Source organism: Phaseolus vulgaris, chromosome 7 (assembly GCF_000499845.2).
Source record: "Phaseolus vulgaris cultivar G19833 chromosome 7, P. vulgaris v2.0, whole genome shotgun sequence".
Classification (NCBI taxonomy): Eukaryota; Viridiplantae; Streptophyta; class Magnoliopsida; order Fabales; family Fabaceae; genus Phaseolus; species Phaseolus vulgaris.
The window spans coordinates 16,904,620-16,923,459 of record NC_023753.2 but is presented as its reverse complement, the minus strand read 5'-3'; the positions used below and the strand labels follow the sequence as shown (position 1 = coordinate 16,923,459).

At 38.1% G+C, this 18,840-nt stretch overlaps 2 protein-coding genes across 2 annotated transcripts; one reads left to right on the top strand and one right to left on the bottom strand.

The window, feature by feature from the left end:
- Nucleotides 1-3,376: 3,376 nt before the first annotated feature.
- LOC137828636 (heavy metal-associated isoprenylated plant protein 30-like) lies at nucleotides 3,377-5,942 on the bottom strand. The gene is made up of 3 exons (XM_068635292.1): nucleotides 5,684-5,942; nucleotides 4,418-4,493; nucleotides 3,377-3,839 (listed from the first exon to the last, which is right to left on the bottom strand). The coding sequence occupies exons 1-3, from the start codon at nucleotides 5,834-5,836 to the stop codon at nucleotides 3,517-3,519; spliced, it is 552 nt and encodes a 183-aa protein (XP_068491393.1). The 5' UTR covers nucleotides 5,837-5,942; the 3' UTR covers nucleotides 3,377-3,516.
- A 10,248-nt stretch (nucleotides 5,943-16,190) lies between these two features.
- On the top strand, nucleotides 16,191-16,847 carry LOC137829153 (uncharacterized). Its single transcript, XM_068635949.1, has one exon. It carries the CDS (start codon nucleotides 16,191-16,193, stop codon nucleotides 16,845-16,847), a length of 657 nt encoding a protein of 218 aa, XP_068492050.1.
- Nucleotides 16,848-18,840: the final 1,993 nt, after the last annotated feature.

The following is an 18,840-nucleotide window of genomic DNA, read 5'->3' as shown; positions in this document are numbered from 1 at the left end:
GTTATGGTTCAAAGATGGAGATCGAAAAACTATTTTTTCCATGCTGTGGTGAAAAGGAGAAATAATTCTAGTGGGATTCATCGTCTACTAATTGATAATGAGGTTACTGAGGATCCTAAACTCATTGAGGATCATATTTTGGAATTTTATAAAAATCTTTATGCCGAGTCTATTTCTAATGTCCCGAATACAAGTAATATGGAGGATTTTATCGGTTCTTATATTCCTGAGCTAGTTTCATCTGAGGAGAATACAATGTTGATTAAATGTCCTGATATTTTGGAAATCACGACTGTTGTTTTTAATCTTAATGGTAATAGAGCTCCTGGTCCTGATGGTTTTGGTGGTGTTTTCTATCATTCTTGCTAGGACATTATTGGGACATATATTTGCAATGTTGTTCAACTGTTTTTTAAACAAAATTGGGTTCTCCCTAGAATGAATAGTAACGTGGTATCTCTTATTCCTAAGGTCCAGGGTGCTAACTCCATTAAAGATTGCAGGCCAGTTGTTGTTGCTAATTTCAAATTTAAGATTATTTCCTAGATACTGGCAGATAGGCTTGCGCTTGTGGTTGCTAAAATCATTTCTCTTAATCAATACGGGTTTGTGCATGGTAGAAAGATTCAAGAATGCATTGGTATTGCTTTTGAAGCTATTAACATGCTTTCTAAAAAGGTTAGAGGTGGTAATGTGGCTTACAAAGTTGATATTCATAAAGCCTTTGACACTCTAAGTTGGAAGTTCTTATTATTAATTTTGACACGCTTTGGTTTTCACCCCTCGTTTTTCGGTTGGATTAGTACAATTCTCTATTCAGCTATGTTTTCTATCAGAATGATGGCAGTTTGGTGGGTTTTTTTTCCTTCAAGTAGAGGTGTTAGACAAGGTGATCATTTGTCTCCTTTACTTTTCTGTCTTGCAAAGAAAGTTCTTAGTAGAGGTATCTCTAAGCTTGTGAATGATAGGAAAATTTTACATATGGCTAGTCCACAAGGTTATCTCATCCCCTCTCATATTTTATATGTTGATGGCATATTTGTTTTCTGTAGGGGGGATATTAAGTCTCTTAAAAATTTGAGTCTTTTTCTTAAAACATATGGTGTTTTTTCTGGTCAATATGTTAATAACTCTAATAGTAGTTTTTTCACCATGGATAATTTTGCAAGATTTGTCACCAAAATTCAACGTATTCGTTCTTGTAGTCATGGTTGTTTGCCTTTCAATTATTTAGGAGTGCCTATATTTGTTGGTGTTCCAACGTGTCGATTTCTTCAACCTTTGGCTGATAAAGTCAAATTGAAGCTAGCATCTTGGAAAGGTAAATCTCTTAGCATGATGGGTCGAATTCAGTTGGTCAATACAGTGATTAATGGCTTTCTAGCTTATAGCTTTAATATGTATAAATGACCTATTTCACTTCTTAACCAAGTTGAGAAATGGTGTCGAAATTTTATTTTGGAATGATAAATGGTGTTCTACTACCTCTTTAGCAAATATTGCAAGGTTATCTGATGGTGCTAGCATTCTAGATATAGTCTCTCAGTTTTGGACTAGTTGTGATTGGAATATTCCCCTATCTTTACATCAGATGCCTAATTTTTTTAATCATATCATGGTTAGGGAGGAATAGTATATTCCTAATTGGATTCTAGATGAGTCTGGTCGTTTCTCTCTTAAATCGGCTAGGACTTTTTTCTTGGAACCAGGAATTCCCTGTGGTTGGGGTAAATTCATTTTGGTCTTCATCTATTCTGCCTTCCAAAACTCTAGTACTCTGGAAAGTTTTTCATGGGTGGCTTCCTAAAGATCAACATATTCAGAATAAAGGTTTGCATATATGTTTTATGTGTACGCTTTGTGAAAAGCATGAGAAATCTATTCATCATTTATTTTTTGAATGTTCTAATGCTTTGCATATTTGGAGTTGGGTTTGACGGATCTTTCTTACTTCTCATTTCTCTAATAAGGATGATCTTCTTTCTTTTATTAAGAGTGATAGTAGTCCTTTGGTTAAATTGATTAAGTTTGTTGTGGTAACTTTTTCTATTTGGATGATATGTCGTATGAGGAATTATGCTAGATTTCAGGATAAGATTGAGGTTTCTAGAACTATTTCGGTAATTAAAGATTTAACTTGTCTAGTGTAAAAATTGTCTAAAGCTTCAATGAAGAATGATATGTTGGATTTCAACGTGATTAAGTTTTTTGGTATTAATACTCGTAGTGGTAAAGTTCTTTGTCCTCTTCCTGTTAGATGGGAGTTTCCTTCACCAGACAGGGTTAAAATTAACACTGATGGGGCTACTACGGGGTATCCTGGTCTTGCTACTCGTGGAGGTATTTTTCGTGGGAGTATAGGGGAATTTATTGGTGCTTTCTCTGTGTTTCTTGAAGTTCAAACTGTTATGGTTGCTAAGTTTTATGGAGTTATACATGCTATGGAGGAAGCTCAAAAGACGGGACTTACTAATGTCTGGCTTGAATGTGATTCTGCCTTGGTTTGTGCTACGTTTACTGCTAGGACTAATGTTTCGTGGATGCTTCGTCATTGATGAAATACTTGTCTTAATTACTGTGGGAAAATAGGGTTTAGGTTTACTCATATTTTTTGTGAAGGGAATGCGTGTGGTGATAAGTTGGCTAATTTAGGATTTATTCATAGAGAATCATTTCATTGGTATAATAGGCTTCTATCTAGTTTGTTATTAGAATTCTTTATGAATAAGTATAATCTACCCATGTATCGTTTTCGTTAACATATGGATTTTGGCCTAGTCCCCCCATATTTTTTCTATTTATTTTTTTAATAATATTTTTTTCTTTTTTTCATGTGATGATAGATGATTGTTGTTACTTGAGGTATCAGCCTAGCTGAGTTGCCAAGTTGCATAGTAATGCCTAACATGAAAGTATTTTTATATTAAAAAAAACTTTGTTAAGTTTTAAAATAACTTTTAAGAAAAACAATAATTAAACATGATAATTTAATAATTACGTTGTTAAATTTAAAATAATTCATAAGTTTATGCCTACCTATAAAAGTAAAATTACTTTTTAACAGTAACAATTTTAGAAATATAGTTAATTTTAATAATCATAGTATTTGTTTATTTTAATTAGAAATTAATGTTATAAATTATTATGTGCATTGGTAACCGTAGATTTTATTTTTCTATTTAATTATTAAAATATCAGTTATAAACAAATGATCATTATAAATAAGGATTTTATAGATATTCAATTTTATTTAAGTAATAAGTAATAAAATTAAGAGATAAATGTTGAAAGAAGTATGTATTTATTCTTATTTTTATTAATTAGTAATGATAAATCTGTGTGTGCATGTGTTGCGAGATATAATTGTGACATGAAATGTTGAACTTGGTTCTTTATTTGAATCTACATTATTTACAAAAGCAGGAACTAAGTTTGATGCATTATATAGATAGCAATTAGTGGAAATTTACATATGAAGTGTGATGAAAGTTTTGGCGATTAGGTAGAAGGTAGTAATTACATGACAGAGCAAGCATTGACATTGTCATCGTTGAACATGTTGCTAACGTTGTCATCTCCTCGGTGAGAGACATGAATGGTGCCATGTTTGTCTGGGAGGTTGTAGCCATGTCTGTAGTAGTTATAGCTTTCTTTGAACTCATGGGTGGTGTCTTTGAAGTAATGATCAGCAGTGGTGAAATACAGTGGTGGATTAGGGTATGGCCAGAACTCTGCTCTCTTCCCTGCCCTCCTCACGGCCTTCAGCACCTTGTTCCGATCAACATACCCTCCAACAGTCACCCTTTCCATCTCTAAGTCAACCTCCACCGAATCAATCCCTATAAATTTCAACAACCTATTATCATTCTTCTAACTCTTCCATCACTCACATTCACTCACTTTTTTTTTTCTTCTTCACAACATGTCACAAAATGACTTTTTTATGCTAACTGATTTACTCATATTATCTTCTGGGTTTTTACTTTCTTATCCCAAATTTCTATCATTTTTCAAAATTAAAATACAAATTTCAAAATAAAATAAAAACAGAGTATACTATATTATGACTTTCAATGCCATAATTTAATCAGAAATTATTATTAATTCACATTATTCACTTTAGCATTAATTATCTTAATAGTACGTATAGTCATATATATATTAAATTCCAAAAATATGTTTTTGTCCTGTCCAAATGTTCCTATCTTTTTTCCTTAGCCCATTTGAGTATTTAGGATTTTTATAGAATAAATTAATAAATTGATATATAGCTTATGTTATGAAAGTTTCTATTTATTCATTTTGACAAACTATATTTAATTATCTTAATTGATTAAAAAACTTATTCTTTCTTTTATTTTTCTTGAAAATACATATATAATCTAAAATTGTGAAAAAAAAATAAAATTAGACATACCTTTGAGCTTGTAAATGGCGTTTTTAACAACTCTCTCGCAGCCCGTGCAGCACATCCTTACTTTCAGCTCAACTGTCTGGAAGGAATAAGTATCTCACGAGTCATTTCAGTTTGCATCTCACTTTTTTCCTAACTATATTGCTCATACTTCCTATTCTGATTCTTTAACAACCAAAACCTCTCTAAAAAAGTAAATGCCATATAATTTATTTCAATCGCTATATTTTTGTTAAGTAATTACCATTTAAAAGCAAGTAAATCAAAATATGTTGACCAGTACAACAAAAAATATATGACTTTTTTCATGAAAGTAATGAACTTTTTTCATAAATTACGATTTTAGGTAAAACAGTTCTTATATAGGAAAATGGGTAAACAATTTTAAAGTGAAAGTGGTTTATCATAGATACAAGATAAAAAATACTCTACATGCAAATCGTAACTTACACTTTGTCAATTTTATTATACAAAACTTATATAACATCAATAACTTTAATTAAATCTAAAATTAATTTTAAGTGGATCATGCACGATTTAAATATAAAAATACAATCAAAGTGATACTTATGTACGACTTTATTTTTTACACTGAAATCATATATGATTTTTCACTCTAAAATGTTCATATATGGTATATGACTTGTCTATTTTTCTTAAAAAAAGGAAATTTATTAAAAAAAAATGCACTATTGCAAAAACAGAAAAAAATCTGAGAATAGGAACCAAATTCTGATGGTTGTTTTCATATATTCTCACATACTGATCTGAAAAGTCACTTTTTTCACTCTTCTACTTCTTCTGTCTGACAAGATCATTTAATCTGTCCTATAATAAATCATATTCTTACTCTCTTTTATTCTTCACCTTCAATCTTTTAATCAAAAGGGAGATGTTGTATGACATCGCTTTCTCTTGTACCGATGAAAGATTAATTTTTGCAGTAAGTTCGAATCCAAGACCTTACATAAAATTTCCAGGTTTCCAAATAATCATTAAAACCAAATTCTGATTAAATTTAACATCACAATATTGAACACCCAGATGAAATCATCGGTTTCATCGTTCCAATATTTATTTAATATATAACATCATAAGATCATGTGCTGAAATGAAAAAAACGCTGGGTGGAGAAAGATTGAAACATATAACCAAGGAGAATATATATATATATATATATATATACATATATATTAGTTATATATGGTGCTATTCCACTTTCAATATGATCAAGGAAAAGAAACAAAATAATTAACGTTGAAAGCGAACCTGCAAGGAAAGTGGTCGACCCTTCTTTGGCATGTTGAAGTTTCTGTGGACGTCTTTGTTGTGATGATGATGATCTTGATGATGATAGATAAAAAGGCGATATATAAACGAAGAGATTTCAAAGCCGAAAGCTTTCTCTAGCAAGGAAGCCATGGTAGATAAAAGGAAGCAAAGAAGAACAACTATGGAAGAAACCAGCGATGGAATATATTCCTCTGAGCCATTTTACTTGTCTTTGAAATGATAATATTTTGTAATCAAGGTGAAGCTATATAGTAGACTAACATATATAGGGAACACTAATGGCACAAAAAGAGTATCAATTCTTTTTTTTTTTTATGTGTAGATGTAGATATTTATATGAATGTTGATATGTTAACAATAATACAGCAAAAGAAAAATAATTTTTTATTGAAATTAAAGACTTTTAAAATTATATTAATCAAATCAATCATAATTATGAATGGGTATATTTGAATGTGTAGTTATTAAAGTAACATTCTTCTATTTTATATATATATATATATATATATATATATTATTTTGTGAACTCAACTAATCCAAGTGATGTTACAACCTTTCAGACAGGAATGGTATCTAGGTGTGCATGGTTGATGAAATGGGAATAACAAGTGTCGTGGAATATGGATGAGCTTAGAGAAAAGAAAGAAGAAAAAATATTCTGGTAATCTCCCTTTAAGACACCATCTTTGAAAATGGCTAAACAATGTGAGATAAATATCTAGAAGGTGAACAAAGTTATATTCCCAGATTTCATTATTTAGTTAGTGTTTCAACGCTGGCCATATTGTTTCCCATATTTTACAGGAGTTTCGAATAAAAGAATATATCTTTACCTATAGAGTATTTTCTGGACTTATCAATGATTAATCTCTATTACATAATTTCATTCATCAATGGAGTTTTCACTTCATATGCTGATTAGAACCACTCATAACGGCACATTATTCCCTAACTTCTCACTGGTAGCCACAAAAGCATGCATCAATATTTGTCATCACAACTCTTGATGCATTTACAATTAGTTACACCATATCTTTAGAATATGTTGACAAAATAATCGATCTTCTACTTTTTTATGGATACCATACTTAATTATGTATGTAATATATATATATATATATATATATATATATATATATATTTGGGCTATTAATTCTTTATTTTGGAGGAGTGATCATCCGGCCTTATGTTATGATGATAAAGGTAAGCTTGTTTTTAAAGTCTGATAAAAATCTTATTTTAAAAATATAAGAAAATAATAAGATAGCTTTCACACAAAAATAATTTATTTAATATTGTTAGAGTCAATTTAGTCCACATTAATAGGGTCAGTTTAATTTACTATAAGAGATAAAAATAATTTAGATTTATTTTTATTAAATTAAAAAATATAAAGTTATTACAAAATTAGTTTTCTTTTATTATATATAAATTCTGCGTCAACTTAATTGATATTATTTTTAAAAAATAAAAATAAAAAAGTTATATATGTTAGAGTTAATATTAGTTTAGTCCATTTTTAATCTTATTTAATTTTAATATTTATATTTATTTAAGTTAGTGTCACTTTAACTATTATATATTTTAAATAGACGTAAATGGAATATATTTTAAATATTTATTTAATAATTAAGTTGACGCTAATGAAATCTATTTTAATATTTATTTTAATTTATGTCGGTTAAATTGATGTCTATTTTATAATTTGTTTGATTTGTACGTTAGAATATTATGGACTGTAGATAACATTTAATCAAATGTAGAAAAATATTGATTTTGGCATCATACCCGGAAAAAGTAAATGTCAAGCAACAATCCACCAACATATTTTTGCATGGCATAACTTACATAGTTTTAAAAAATTTGATGGCTCAGCTACATAGTGTCAATTTGGCTAACGCTACATAAAGTCGGCATAACATTGTCTAAGTCAGAACTATATATAGAGTCGATATTAAGTCAACACTATATAAAGTCGGTCTTCAAAAATTGATGTTAGAGAATTAACATCCATACTTTTAGAGTTTACCGTGTATGTGATGCAAATTCATCGTTATTTACTACTGATACTAAATGTAATTTTCTAATAGTGAATATCATGAATATCGTAAAACAATAATTCAATTGTTTAAGAAATATATATGATAAAGAATACATTTATGTTGATATAATTTCTGATCTTGCATTTAAGAGTGTTTAAAGAAATTAGACACTACCAATCATATATATATTAAAAAACATAACACAAAGATCTGTCCCAAACTATTTATATTGTTGGTTTGTTTAACTTGTTTATTTAGAGTTTAGGGTTTAAAATAAGTATTTTTTAAATAAAATAAAAAATTAATATTTTTATCTGTTTGTTTAATTTGCTTACTTTTAAAATAAACATTTTTCTTGTTATTTTAAGAAATAAATCATATTTTCTTCTTAAGTATAACAAATAGGAAAAAACAACATATAAGACTATATTTTTTTTTAATTATATACCTTATGATTATTTATACATGTCATGGGGTCATGAGGGAGAGTTGACGGAGAGCGAGGGAGGATCGGAGGGTGAGGGAAGATCATTGGCGGAAACCTGACTTTCTTCTTCGAACAATTTCTCTACGTTCTTCTTCTCAAATTATGGGAAATATGATATGCTAAAGATCTTTGAGAGATGGGCAAGGGTGAAAGAGATGTTTATTTCAAGACGTCTCAACAGGTGGGGAAGAAGATTCGATTTTGTGAAATTCTTTAAGGTGGAAAATGAGGTTAGATTGGAGAAGCAGTTGGATCAAATCTACATAGGCAATATTAAGTTATATGTGAACATTCATAGATACAGGAGAGGAGGGGATGTACAACTAGGTGGTGCATCCAATGCAACCAGAATGGCCAGAAAACAATACATTCATAAACCCGTGAAGCAGAGAGTAAGGAGGTTTAGAGAGAAAAGAAAGGAAAGGATGTTCGAAGGATCGTTACGTGAAACAATCTTACGCTGATGCTGTTTGAAAAACCTCACAAGATTAGTGGAAAGGTCTTATCATTGAATCTAAATCTGAAGTTCTATCGTGGATGTCTTCTAGTGCGGTTGGTTGGATGTCTTCTGATCTTAACTACGATCTTTTGCGTGAAGAATTTGTAAAAGGGGATGAGTTAAAGTGAGATGTATGGGAGATAACATGGTTCTCTTAACACCTAAGGAAGGGCATAAGATGGAGGATATAATTAAGTTAAATAAAGAGTGGTTTGTAAGTGTTTTTTAGGACATAGAACCTTGGTCTGAATCATATGTGGCGGGCCATAAAATAGTCTTGGTTAGATGCTATCGACTACCTTTATCTTTGTGGAACAAGGATTGCCTATGAAAGGTGGTTGGAGATGTGGCGTCGTTGGTAGCCATTGATGACGCTACAACATCGTGGGAGAACCTTGAATTTGCTTGTATCCAGGTACGTTTACCGAAGTCCTGTAAAGTAGAGATGTCAAAGGCCTTTCAGATTAATGGGCAACTTTATAATATTTATTTAGTTGAAGAGGACCTGAGACAAGGGGGAGGAGTGTGTAAATGCTCTGTTTGTCATTATACATCTTTATAAAGTATTTCGTCCTCGAAATCCTTTGTTGAGGAAACGATTTTCTCGTCAAGATCATGTGAAGAGGGGGGCGAAAATGGTGATGCCAACGTTTATATGCGGTGTGTCGAGGAGGCCGAGGAGGAAGGTGAAGCCTGTGCCTTGCTAGAGACAAAACATAAGCTTTTGGAGGAATGTTTTCAAAGAGATATGGTGTGTCAACAAAAAAACGGATCCTCTGTCCCAAATAAGGCAATGCGTGAGGAAGTAAGGTCTGATGAAAGGGCAACTTTAGTAGTTGTACAACAGGTCAACGCAACTTGCTTGTTTATTCAAAACTCCTTGTGTAACCTAGCTGAAGGTGTACAATTGTCTTGAGTGGGCCTGAAAAATATGGCCCATTCTTGCAACAGTGAAGCCCAAAACAAAAATGCAAGGTCAGTGGGCCCAAAGAACATGGGAGGTGGGGGCAGAGAAGATGAGGGTTGCTTAGAGGAATTGATGGCAGCGGTTTCATCGACGGCGACAAATAGGCCGAAGAAGATGTCGTCCAACTCCGGTAAGGCCAATGGAGAGATGGAAGGTCGTTTAGGTGATTCGGAAGGTGCAATGACATTGTTGGGGACCAGAAGTATCAAGACGATGCAGATTGTATCCAGTAGCATGAGTGGAAAGGTGATTTTTTCGACCAAAACAGAAGAAGCCTGACCTAGCAGTTTAATGTGTAGTGGCAACAATGAGGGTAGAACGAAGTTTAGTGACAACGATTCCCATACTAGAATTAATCAAAACCTATGGGAAGAAGAAGGCGGGGGCAACTCACGGCTAGAGAGGAGGCTTGACGGTATTAGGAAGGAAGGAGAAATTATGGAAGAAGGGTTCAAAACGCCAGAGAGAGTTCAAAGGTTACGTGCTTTATGGGAATTGGGGGTGACATTTGTACGTCCACGGTGGAGGTCCAAGGGAGGTCTCAGAACTGCTCACTATGGGATTAGCTCTTCATCCATGTTAAGCCTTTGCTCTAATGCCGAATTTAATAGTGATATTGTAAAATGTAATAATCGTTTGAGGGTAGAAGAAAATGATGTTGAATCTGTCAAGTTGTGGGGGTTGGGTAAATAGTTGGGAATGAAGTGTTTAGAAGATGAGGAGGTGGTCATTAGAGAATTGGAAGGTTTGGAGGTCATGGATACCGAAGTTAAGAAGTTGTCTAGAGAGGGTGCCATGAACGTGAATTATGATTATTGTCAATTTGAATATTAGAGGTATAGGGGCAACTAAAACATGCTACTTGAAATACATTATTGCTAAGGAGGGTGCGAAATTTTTATGCTTACAAGAGACAAAAAGTCTAATATATCAGATAATAGATGATTTTTGTTATGGGGGATAACAATGTTGGGTGGGTACATAAAGGAGTAAAGGGAGCAGGGAGCATTTTATCTTTGTGGCACAAGGAAGCATTCTGATATGACAAGCATGTAGTAGGAAGTGGCTTTATGGGACAACACCTTAAATCAAACAACTTATGTATTGTGATTAATGTATATGCAACATGTAACTTAAGTTATAAGTTTGCTAAATGGGAAGCTTTGACAAATTTAAAGAGTTCACATCAAAGTATGGCTTGGTGCTTTTGTGGTGATTTTAATGTTGTTAGAAGGGATGATGAAAGGAAAGGGATCAAAGGTAGTTCTAGTAAAAAAAGGAGATTATTGGCTTTAATCGTTTTATTGGAAAGAATTTTCTGGTGGAATTACCAAGTGTAGGGAAAAAATATACTTGGTATAAATCAGATGGCACAACTAAAAGAAGATTAGATAGAATTCTTGTCTTTGAAGAATGGCTTCAGATTTGGCCATCATGCAAGCAATATATACAACCGAGGGTGGTTTCCGATCATTGTGCTTTAGTGGTGAAGTCTTCGGTCAAAGATTGGGGTCCTGAACCTTTTAGGACCATTGATGCATGGTTGATGGAGCCTGGTTTCAAGGACTTTGTGAAGGAGAAATGAAGGGTATACAACATGCAGGGGAATAGTATATCTAAATTCAAAGATAAATTAAATTTGCTTAAGGTTGACCTTAAAGAATGGAATAGAAATGTGTTCGGGTGTCTTGACTCTAAGAAGAAGCAAATTTTGAGGGATATTGAAGATCTCGATGTTAAAGATGACAATAATGATCTTGAGGTGAATGGTCAGCTGAGAAGAATGGACTTGTTTAGTCAGCTAAGGATGATTGATAAGAAGTTGGAATCCCTTTGTAAGAAGAAATCTAGATCAAACTGGTTCAAGTATGGGGACACCAAATATAAATTCTTTCATTCTTCAATCAGGTAGAGAAGACTTAAAAATAAGATCAAAGATGTTGAGGTTGATAACCAATGGTGTGAGGAGATGGAAGTTGTTCGTAGGGAAGCTAAGAATACGCTTGAACGGAGGTTCACGACTACACATGATATTGGTGTAAGTCTCGGTTCAGTGATGTACAAATCATTGCCTAAGGAGGTTAGCTTAAGAATGGTTTCTTGCTTCACAGAGGAAGAGGTGAAAGAAGTTGTTTGGCAATGTGAAGGTTCAAAGAGTTCGGGTCCGGATAGGTTCAACTTCAACTTCATCAAGAATAGCTGGGATATTTTTAAGACCGACATTTTGGAAGCGATGGAATCTTTTCGAGAAACGAGTGTTTTCCGAAGGGGTGCAATGCATCTTTTATTGCACTAGTGCCTAAAGTGAGGGAGCCTACCATGCTTGATCAGTTCAGGCCTATCTCCCTTGTGGGAGCCATCTATAAGATCATCACTAAGGTGTTGTCGTGCCGTATGAAGAAAGTTCTTCCTTTGGTTATTAACGAGAATCGATAAACTTTTTTGAAGAATCGAGGAATGTTAGATAGCGTTCTTACGACAAATGAGGTGGTTGAGGAGATAAGGAGAATCTGGAGGAGTGGGGTTTGTTTGAAGGTGGACTACGAAAAGGCGTATGACTCGGTTAGGTGGAACTTCCTATTTGATATGATACAAAGGTTAGGTTTCCACAATAAATGGATAACGTGGGTTAGAGGATGCTTGAAGTCGTCGACTGTGTCTGTTTTGATTAATGGAAGTCCTACGGAGGAATTTAAACCTTCTAGGGGGTTGAGACAGGGAGATCCCTTAGCTCCGTTTCTCTTTCTTCTGGTAGCTAAAGGCTTGGCTGGGTTAGTGAGACAAGCTTCCAAAAAGAATATGCTTAGAAGTGTGAAGGTGGGGAGGAATGAAGTCAAATGTTGTATGTTACAATTTGGTGATGACACATTATTCATGTGTAAAGATTCCTTCTCTAATGTTTTTACTATCAATGTGATTCTGAGATGTTATGAACTTGTTTCATGTCTAAAAATCAACTTCTACAAATCAAAGTTAGCAGGTATTAATGTTGATAGGTACTACCTTGATACCTATGCTAAAACTTTGAATTGCAATACTATGATGATCCCTTTTAAATAAGTGGAGTTAGAACTAGGAGGCAATCCAAGGAAGAAACAGTTCTGGGAGGCAGTTGTTAACAAAATTAATGCTAGACTAAGTTCCTGGAAGGGAACATTCTTATCTATGGCAGGAAGAATTTGTTTGATTAAATCAGTTTTTACAGCCATACCACTCTTCTATTTATCCTTCTACAAAGCTCTGGTATCAGTGTGTAACAAAATCATTAGTATACAAAGAAGATTCCTTTTGGCTTGGTGATGGAAGAGGCCCAAGGACAAGCCCAAATGCAAGCCCAGCAAAGAGAAGATCCGGGCCTACCACTAGAGTCATGGCCAAGAAGATTCAAGAAGATTGGAACACTGCTACTGATGACAGGGAAAACTTCTTGTATATGTTTAAAATGCCATAACTCTAGTGTAGATTAGGATTTCATTTTTGTCAAAGTAGAATAAGAGATTTTATTTGTAATTTTTCCTTAGATGAAATTTGGCACCTAAAAACCAACCTAGGTTAAATTAGGGTTTCTAAAACACCTAATTTAACCAAGGTCGGTTATGCTTAAGCTATGGAGAAGAGTACACATTTTCCACATATTCCATATGCTACATGTGCTAAATGTTTTCCATCACATGTTCCAAGTGCTCCATGTTCTACGTCCAAAAATAGGCGCCAATTTCAAACTTCTTTTCATTTGAATTTGGCTAGTAAAATCCAGCCTTCCTTTGCTATAAAAGGATGTGCTTGGGTCATGATTTTCTCAAGATTAATATAGAGTGAATTGCTGCCAAAATTGTGTCAATTTCACTCCTTGTCTCCTACCTCTCTAGGATAGACATTTAGTCTTTATTTTTCACCTATTCCAAGTGAGATGGCCTCACCACTCACTCTCCACACCTAGCATGCACCTTCAAGGAATCCACAAGCTCTACGTGAGTTCCTTGTTCATCTTCCTTCATTGATGCTTCCGCCACTCCACTAAAGAAATTGCAAACGGATGAAGGCACAACTCGATCACTTGGGGCAAAGACAACATGTCTATTTCTTGGGTAAGTTGGGAGAATGTATGTAAACCCCGTGAGGAAAGTGGGCTGGAGATAAGAGATATAAGAAATTTTAGCATTGCTCTTATGGGGAAATGGATTTGGCAGATGATGAGTGATTTAAAAAGGAAGTAGAAAGATATTCTTGTATCCAAATATGGCTCAGAACTAGGAAGAAGCCAAACTCGTTTGAAATATCAATCGTGGTGGTGGAAAGATTTATGTATAGTGTGCGGGGAGGGTGAAGATGATGGTTGTACTGACCAGTCCTCGAATGTCGTTGACCGCTAGTAATGATGATGGGGCCACGTAAACTGGGTCCCACGAGCGGCGTGGGCCGGTGTCTTGTAAGACACGTGAGCCAAGGTGCCGAGGAGTGGCCAGGCGTCGATCACCAGGATATACTGATGTGTCCTTGGCAATATAGTGAGGGCGATGTGACATCGGACCACACACCAGTTATCAGTTAGAAAGAACCCTAGATCACGAGGGGTCCATGCGTGCGGTGTGGATGACGCGTTCAGGCGTAACACAAGTAAAGAGCCACTGGAAGAGATACGACCCGTGATGGTCACGTTCCAGGGGTGAGTTGCATGCATGGCACATGAACAGCTAGGGCACTCCCAGGACGCATGGCCCTAGAGATTAGGTGCACAAGTTGGTACCTAGGTGGTCATCTCGTCAGAGGTTGCACTCCAGTAAGGGAGCCCTATGTGCTAGATTGCCCTAAGAGTGGGTGATAGCGGCACTAAGGCATACCCTCAGTAACCTTAATTATGGTTAGTGGAAACCCTAGAGTATATAAAGGGTAGTATCAAACCTAATAAGGTACACAAGTTTTACGCAGCTTTACGCTGATACACACACAGTTGACATAGAGAGCTCTTTACAACTTACTTTTGGTGTTTCCTAGCGCTATACTAACTTGAGCGTCGGAGTGCAAACGGCCTCTAGGGCGCCCTTTGTCTTTGCATTTTCAAGTGTTTGATCGAAGAAAGGCATGAACGAAGGCATAAATAATTGGGTGTGTGATCGTCGTAGACGTACGAAGGCAATCGAGTCAACTGACAAGAACATTTGGCGCCCACCGTTGGGCATGATTTAAAACACTATCCCATTCGCAAGAAAGAGGAAGATCCATCAAGATGAGAAATACGAGGCAATGATCTGTTGCACCGAACGGAGGCGAGAGCCTCACCCTGCAACAGATCGTGGAAACGATGCATGCTCTCCAAGAAACGGTGGCTGCATCAAGAACGGATCAAGAACGCATCCAGCTTGATCTGGCTGTGTCACTATCAAGGAATGAAGAATTGCAAAGAGCCAACGAGAAATTGCGCAGGGATTTGCGCAATTAGGCAGGGGAGCGTGAAGTGGAAGATCAAGAGCCTACGACACCACCCATGGATTTCCCCATGCCGTTCTCGCAGGTGATCATGGATGTCATGATACCAGCCACATTCGTGGGGCCCAAAGCCATGTAGAGGACATGAAGGCTCATCTCACAGCCTTCCATATGCAGATGATTGTTGTTGGGGACTCCGACGCGGTGCGTTGCAAGCTGTTCATGAGCAAGCTGGTGGGGACAGTGATGGATTGGTTCATCAGCCTCCCTGATGGCCACGTCACGTCATTCGCGCAACTTTCTAAGCTATTCAAAGAGTAGTACATCGCAAATTGGGCTCCCCCACCCATTTCTTACGATTTCTTCGAAGTAAGACAGTATCAGGGAGAGTCCCTGAAGGAGTTCCTCAATTGCTTTGGGGCACAAGTGGTGAAGCTAAATACCAAGGACGAGACCATGATGGTACACGCGTTCAGAAAGGGCATCGTGCCACGACCCTTTAGTGAATCGCTCATCAGGAATCGCCCCAAAACTTTTGGCGAAATTAGGCGTCGAGTAGTGGCCCACATTGTCGCAAAAGGTGAGGTCAACGAGAAGCGCACCAGGTCGACCTCAACCCTTAAGGGTGCACGAGGCGACGACAAAGAAGAGGGCTCCAGCGAAGCAGGGGTCGCGCAAGGGAGAACGTGCCACCAAGGCACAACTTCGTAGTAGAGTTGAAAGACCTAATCGTTGCCCCCAACTTAGCGGAGAGATTGAAGATGCCCGCTAAGACTGACAAGAAGTTAGGGCCTAACAAGAACGCCTGGTGCGAGTTCCACCAAGCGTTTGGCCACCCCATACGCAACTGTTTGGCGTTGGGACACCGGTTAGACAAATTGGTGAAGAATGGTTTACTGAAGGACTACTTGGCGGAGTCGTAGGGAGCCCAGAACTCGACAGCATCAGGAGAAGATCAGGGGCACGAGATACCTGTACATGGTGAGATCCACACTATTGCGAGGGGTTTCTCAGGAGGAGGGTGCACCGCTTCTCAGCGGAAGAAGTACGCCTGAGTAGTAATGTCGGTAGAAACGCAAGAGGCAGATGAGGTACTTGACGTCGATCTTGTCTTCACCAAGGCCGACCTCCGAGATGTCGTCCCCCACGACAATGACCCCGTGGTGATTTCGGTAGTGATCGCGGGGGGAAAGGTGCACCGTGTACTGGTGGACCAGGGAAGCTTGGTAGGTGTGATGTTCTGGACGACCTTCAACAAGCTACAATTGTCCCCTGATCAGCTAAGGCCTTATACTGGCTGTTTGTACGGCTTTGCGGGAGATCAAGTGGAAGTGCGTGGGCACTTGGAGCTGAGGACCACCTTCACAGATGGTATCGCGTCCCACACAGAGAATATCAGGTACTTCGTCGTCAACGCCCCCTCCGCTTATAACATACTGTTGGGTAGACCTACGCTGAACAAACTGAGGGCGGTGGCGTCAACGAGGCACATGAAGATGAAGTTGCCTGACTTGGGAGGAAAGGTGATAACCATTAATTCAGATCAGAAAAAGGATAAAAGATGCTACGAAAATAGCCTCAAGACCAAGAGAGGGGTGTTTACGGTCACCACCAGGGCACTAAGTGAAGAAGGGGTTGTCCCTGCAGAGATCGCTCGTGCAGAGAAGTCCTGGAAAGGGAGATTGAAGGCAGGACGTTCAATCTTGGCGAATCACTAGGCCAAGCAGCACAGGACCAGATCACTGAGGTCATAACACGACATTTGGATGCCTTCGCATGGTTCGCCTCGGACATGCCAGGCATAAACCCAGACTTCCTGTGCCACCGCCTCACCATGGACCCCAGGTCAAGCCTGTCCGCCAGAGAAGAAGGAAGTTCAACGAGGAGCTGGCAGGTCATAAAGGAAGAGACGAGGAAGCTGCTGAGCGTCGGCCACATAAGGGAGATACAATACCCTAAGTGGTTGGCAAACGTGGTCTTGGTAAAGAAGGCCAACGGGAAGTGGAGGATGTGTGTTGACTTCACCGACCTCAACAAAGCTTGATCGAAGGACTCTTACCCTCTACCAAGCATTGACGCCTTGGTGGACAGTGCCTCAGGCTGCAAGATGCTCAGCTTCCTGGATGCTTTTTTCTGGGTACAACCAGATTAAGATGCATCCCAGGGACGAGTGCAAGACAACGTTCATGACAGAGTTGTCTTTCTATTGTTACACAGTGATATTCTTTGGGCTGAAGAACGTAGGCGCCACCTACCAGAGGCTGATGGACAAAGTGCTCGCGCCCATGATAGGGCAAAATGTGCAAGCTTATGTGGACGACATGGTGATGACCTCACAGGTGAAAGATCAACAACATGTGACTGATTTAGAAGAGCTATGTACTACAATAGCTAAGTACAGACTGAAGTTGAACCCCAAGAAATGCGTGTTCGGGGTGGAAGCAAGTAAATTCTTGGGTTTCTTACTCACCGAGCGTGGGATAGAGGCGAACCCCGAGAAGTGGGCTGCAATCCTTGCGATGAGAAGCCCGATCTCAGTGAAGGAGGTGCAACAGTTAACAGGGCGGATGGCCACTCTGTTTAGGTTTGTATCAGCTGGAGGAGACAGGGGTCACCCTTACTTCCAATGTCCGAGGAGGAACAACAGGTTCATTTGGACTAGGGAGTGCAAAGAGGAATTCCTTAAGTTGAAGGAGTACCTGGCCAGTCCCCCAGTGTTGTGCAAGCCACAGCTGGGTGCTCCATTCCGCCTGTATTTTGCAGTGACGGAGCGGGTGATCAGTTCGGTCCTCGTGCAGGAGCAGGGCCAAGTGCAGAAGCCTATATACTTTGTGAGCGAAGTATTGCAAGGGCCTGAGGTAAGAGACTAGGCCCTAAAGAAGGCAGCCCTGGCAGTGGTGTTCTCAACTAGGAGACTTTGCTATTATTTCCAAAGCTTTACAATGGTGGTGATGACAGACCTGCCTATCCGCAAGGTCCTACAGAAGCCGGACGTGGCGAGAAGGATGGTAAGATGGGCAGTGGAACTATCAAAGTTCGATGTCCAGTACGAGCCCCGAGGTCCTATTAAAGGCAAAATCTACGCAGATTTTGTGGTAGAGCTCTCCTCGGCAGATGCACACCAAGAGGAAGCCAACTTCCGGTGGGTGCTCTCTGTAGATGGGTCCTCTAACCAATAAGGCAGTGGGGCAGGTGTCATCTTGGAGGGACCGAACGGGCTATTGATCAAGCAGGGCCTACAGTTCGCCTTCAAGGCCAACAACAACCAAGCAAAGTACGAAGCCCTCATCACTGGCATGCTACTAGCCAAGGAGATGGGTGCACAGAGTGACTCCTTATTAGTCACAGGTTAGGTGACTGGAGAATACTAGGCCAAAGACCCCCAGATGGCCGCATACCTAGGGTACGTCCAGATTTTGAAGGGTCATTCGTGGTGTTCAAGCAGGTGCATGTCCCTAGAGAGCATAATGCCCGAGCTGACTTGCTCGTTAAGCTCGTCAGTTCAGGCAAGGGGGGCAGGCAGATGAGAACTTTCACTAGATAACTGGGTGAGGGTGCACCAGGTCAGCACAACGAGAGGAGGGGCGAGGAGTCATCGGTCACTGACCCAGGAGACACTGCAGACTCCCAAGGTAAGCATATATCCAATCCTGGGGGAGGAATCAATGCAGGTTTTCCTTGTCAAAGGAGGAGAAACCTGGATGACGCTCT

Coding starts and splice junctions, on each gene's coding strand:
- LOC137828636 (XM_068635292.1), bottom strand. CDS start 5,836: ATGGCTTCCTTGCTAGAGAAAGCTTTCGGCTTTGAAATCTCTTCGTTT. Junction 4,494..5,683: donor GTCGACCACTTTCCTTGCAG/GTTCGCTTTCAA, acceptor TATTCCTTCCAG/ACAGTTGAGCTGAAAGTAAG. Junction 3,840..4,417: donor CGCCATTTACAAGCTCAAAG/GTATGTCTAATT, acceptor TGAAATTTATAG/GGATTGATTCGGTGGAGGTT.
- LOC137829153 (XM_068635949.1), top strand. CDS start 16,191: ATGTCGGTAGAAACGCAAGAGGCAGATGAGGTACTTGACGTCGATCTT.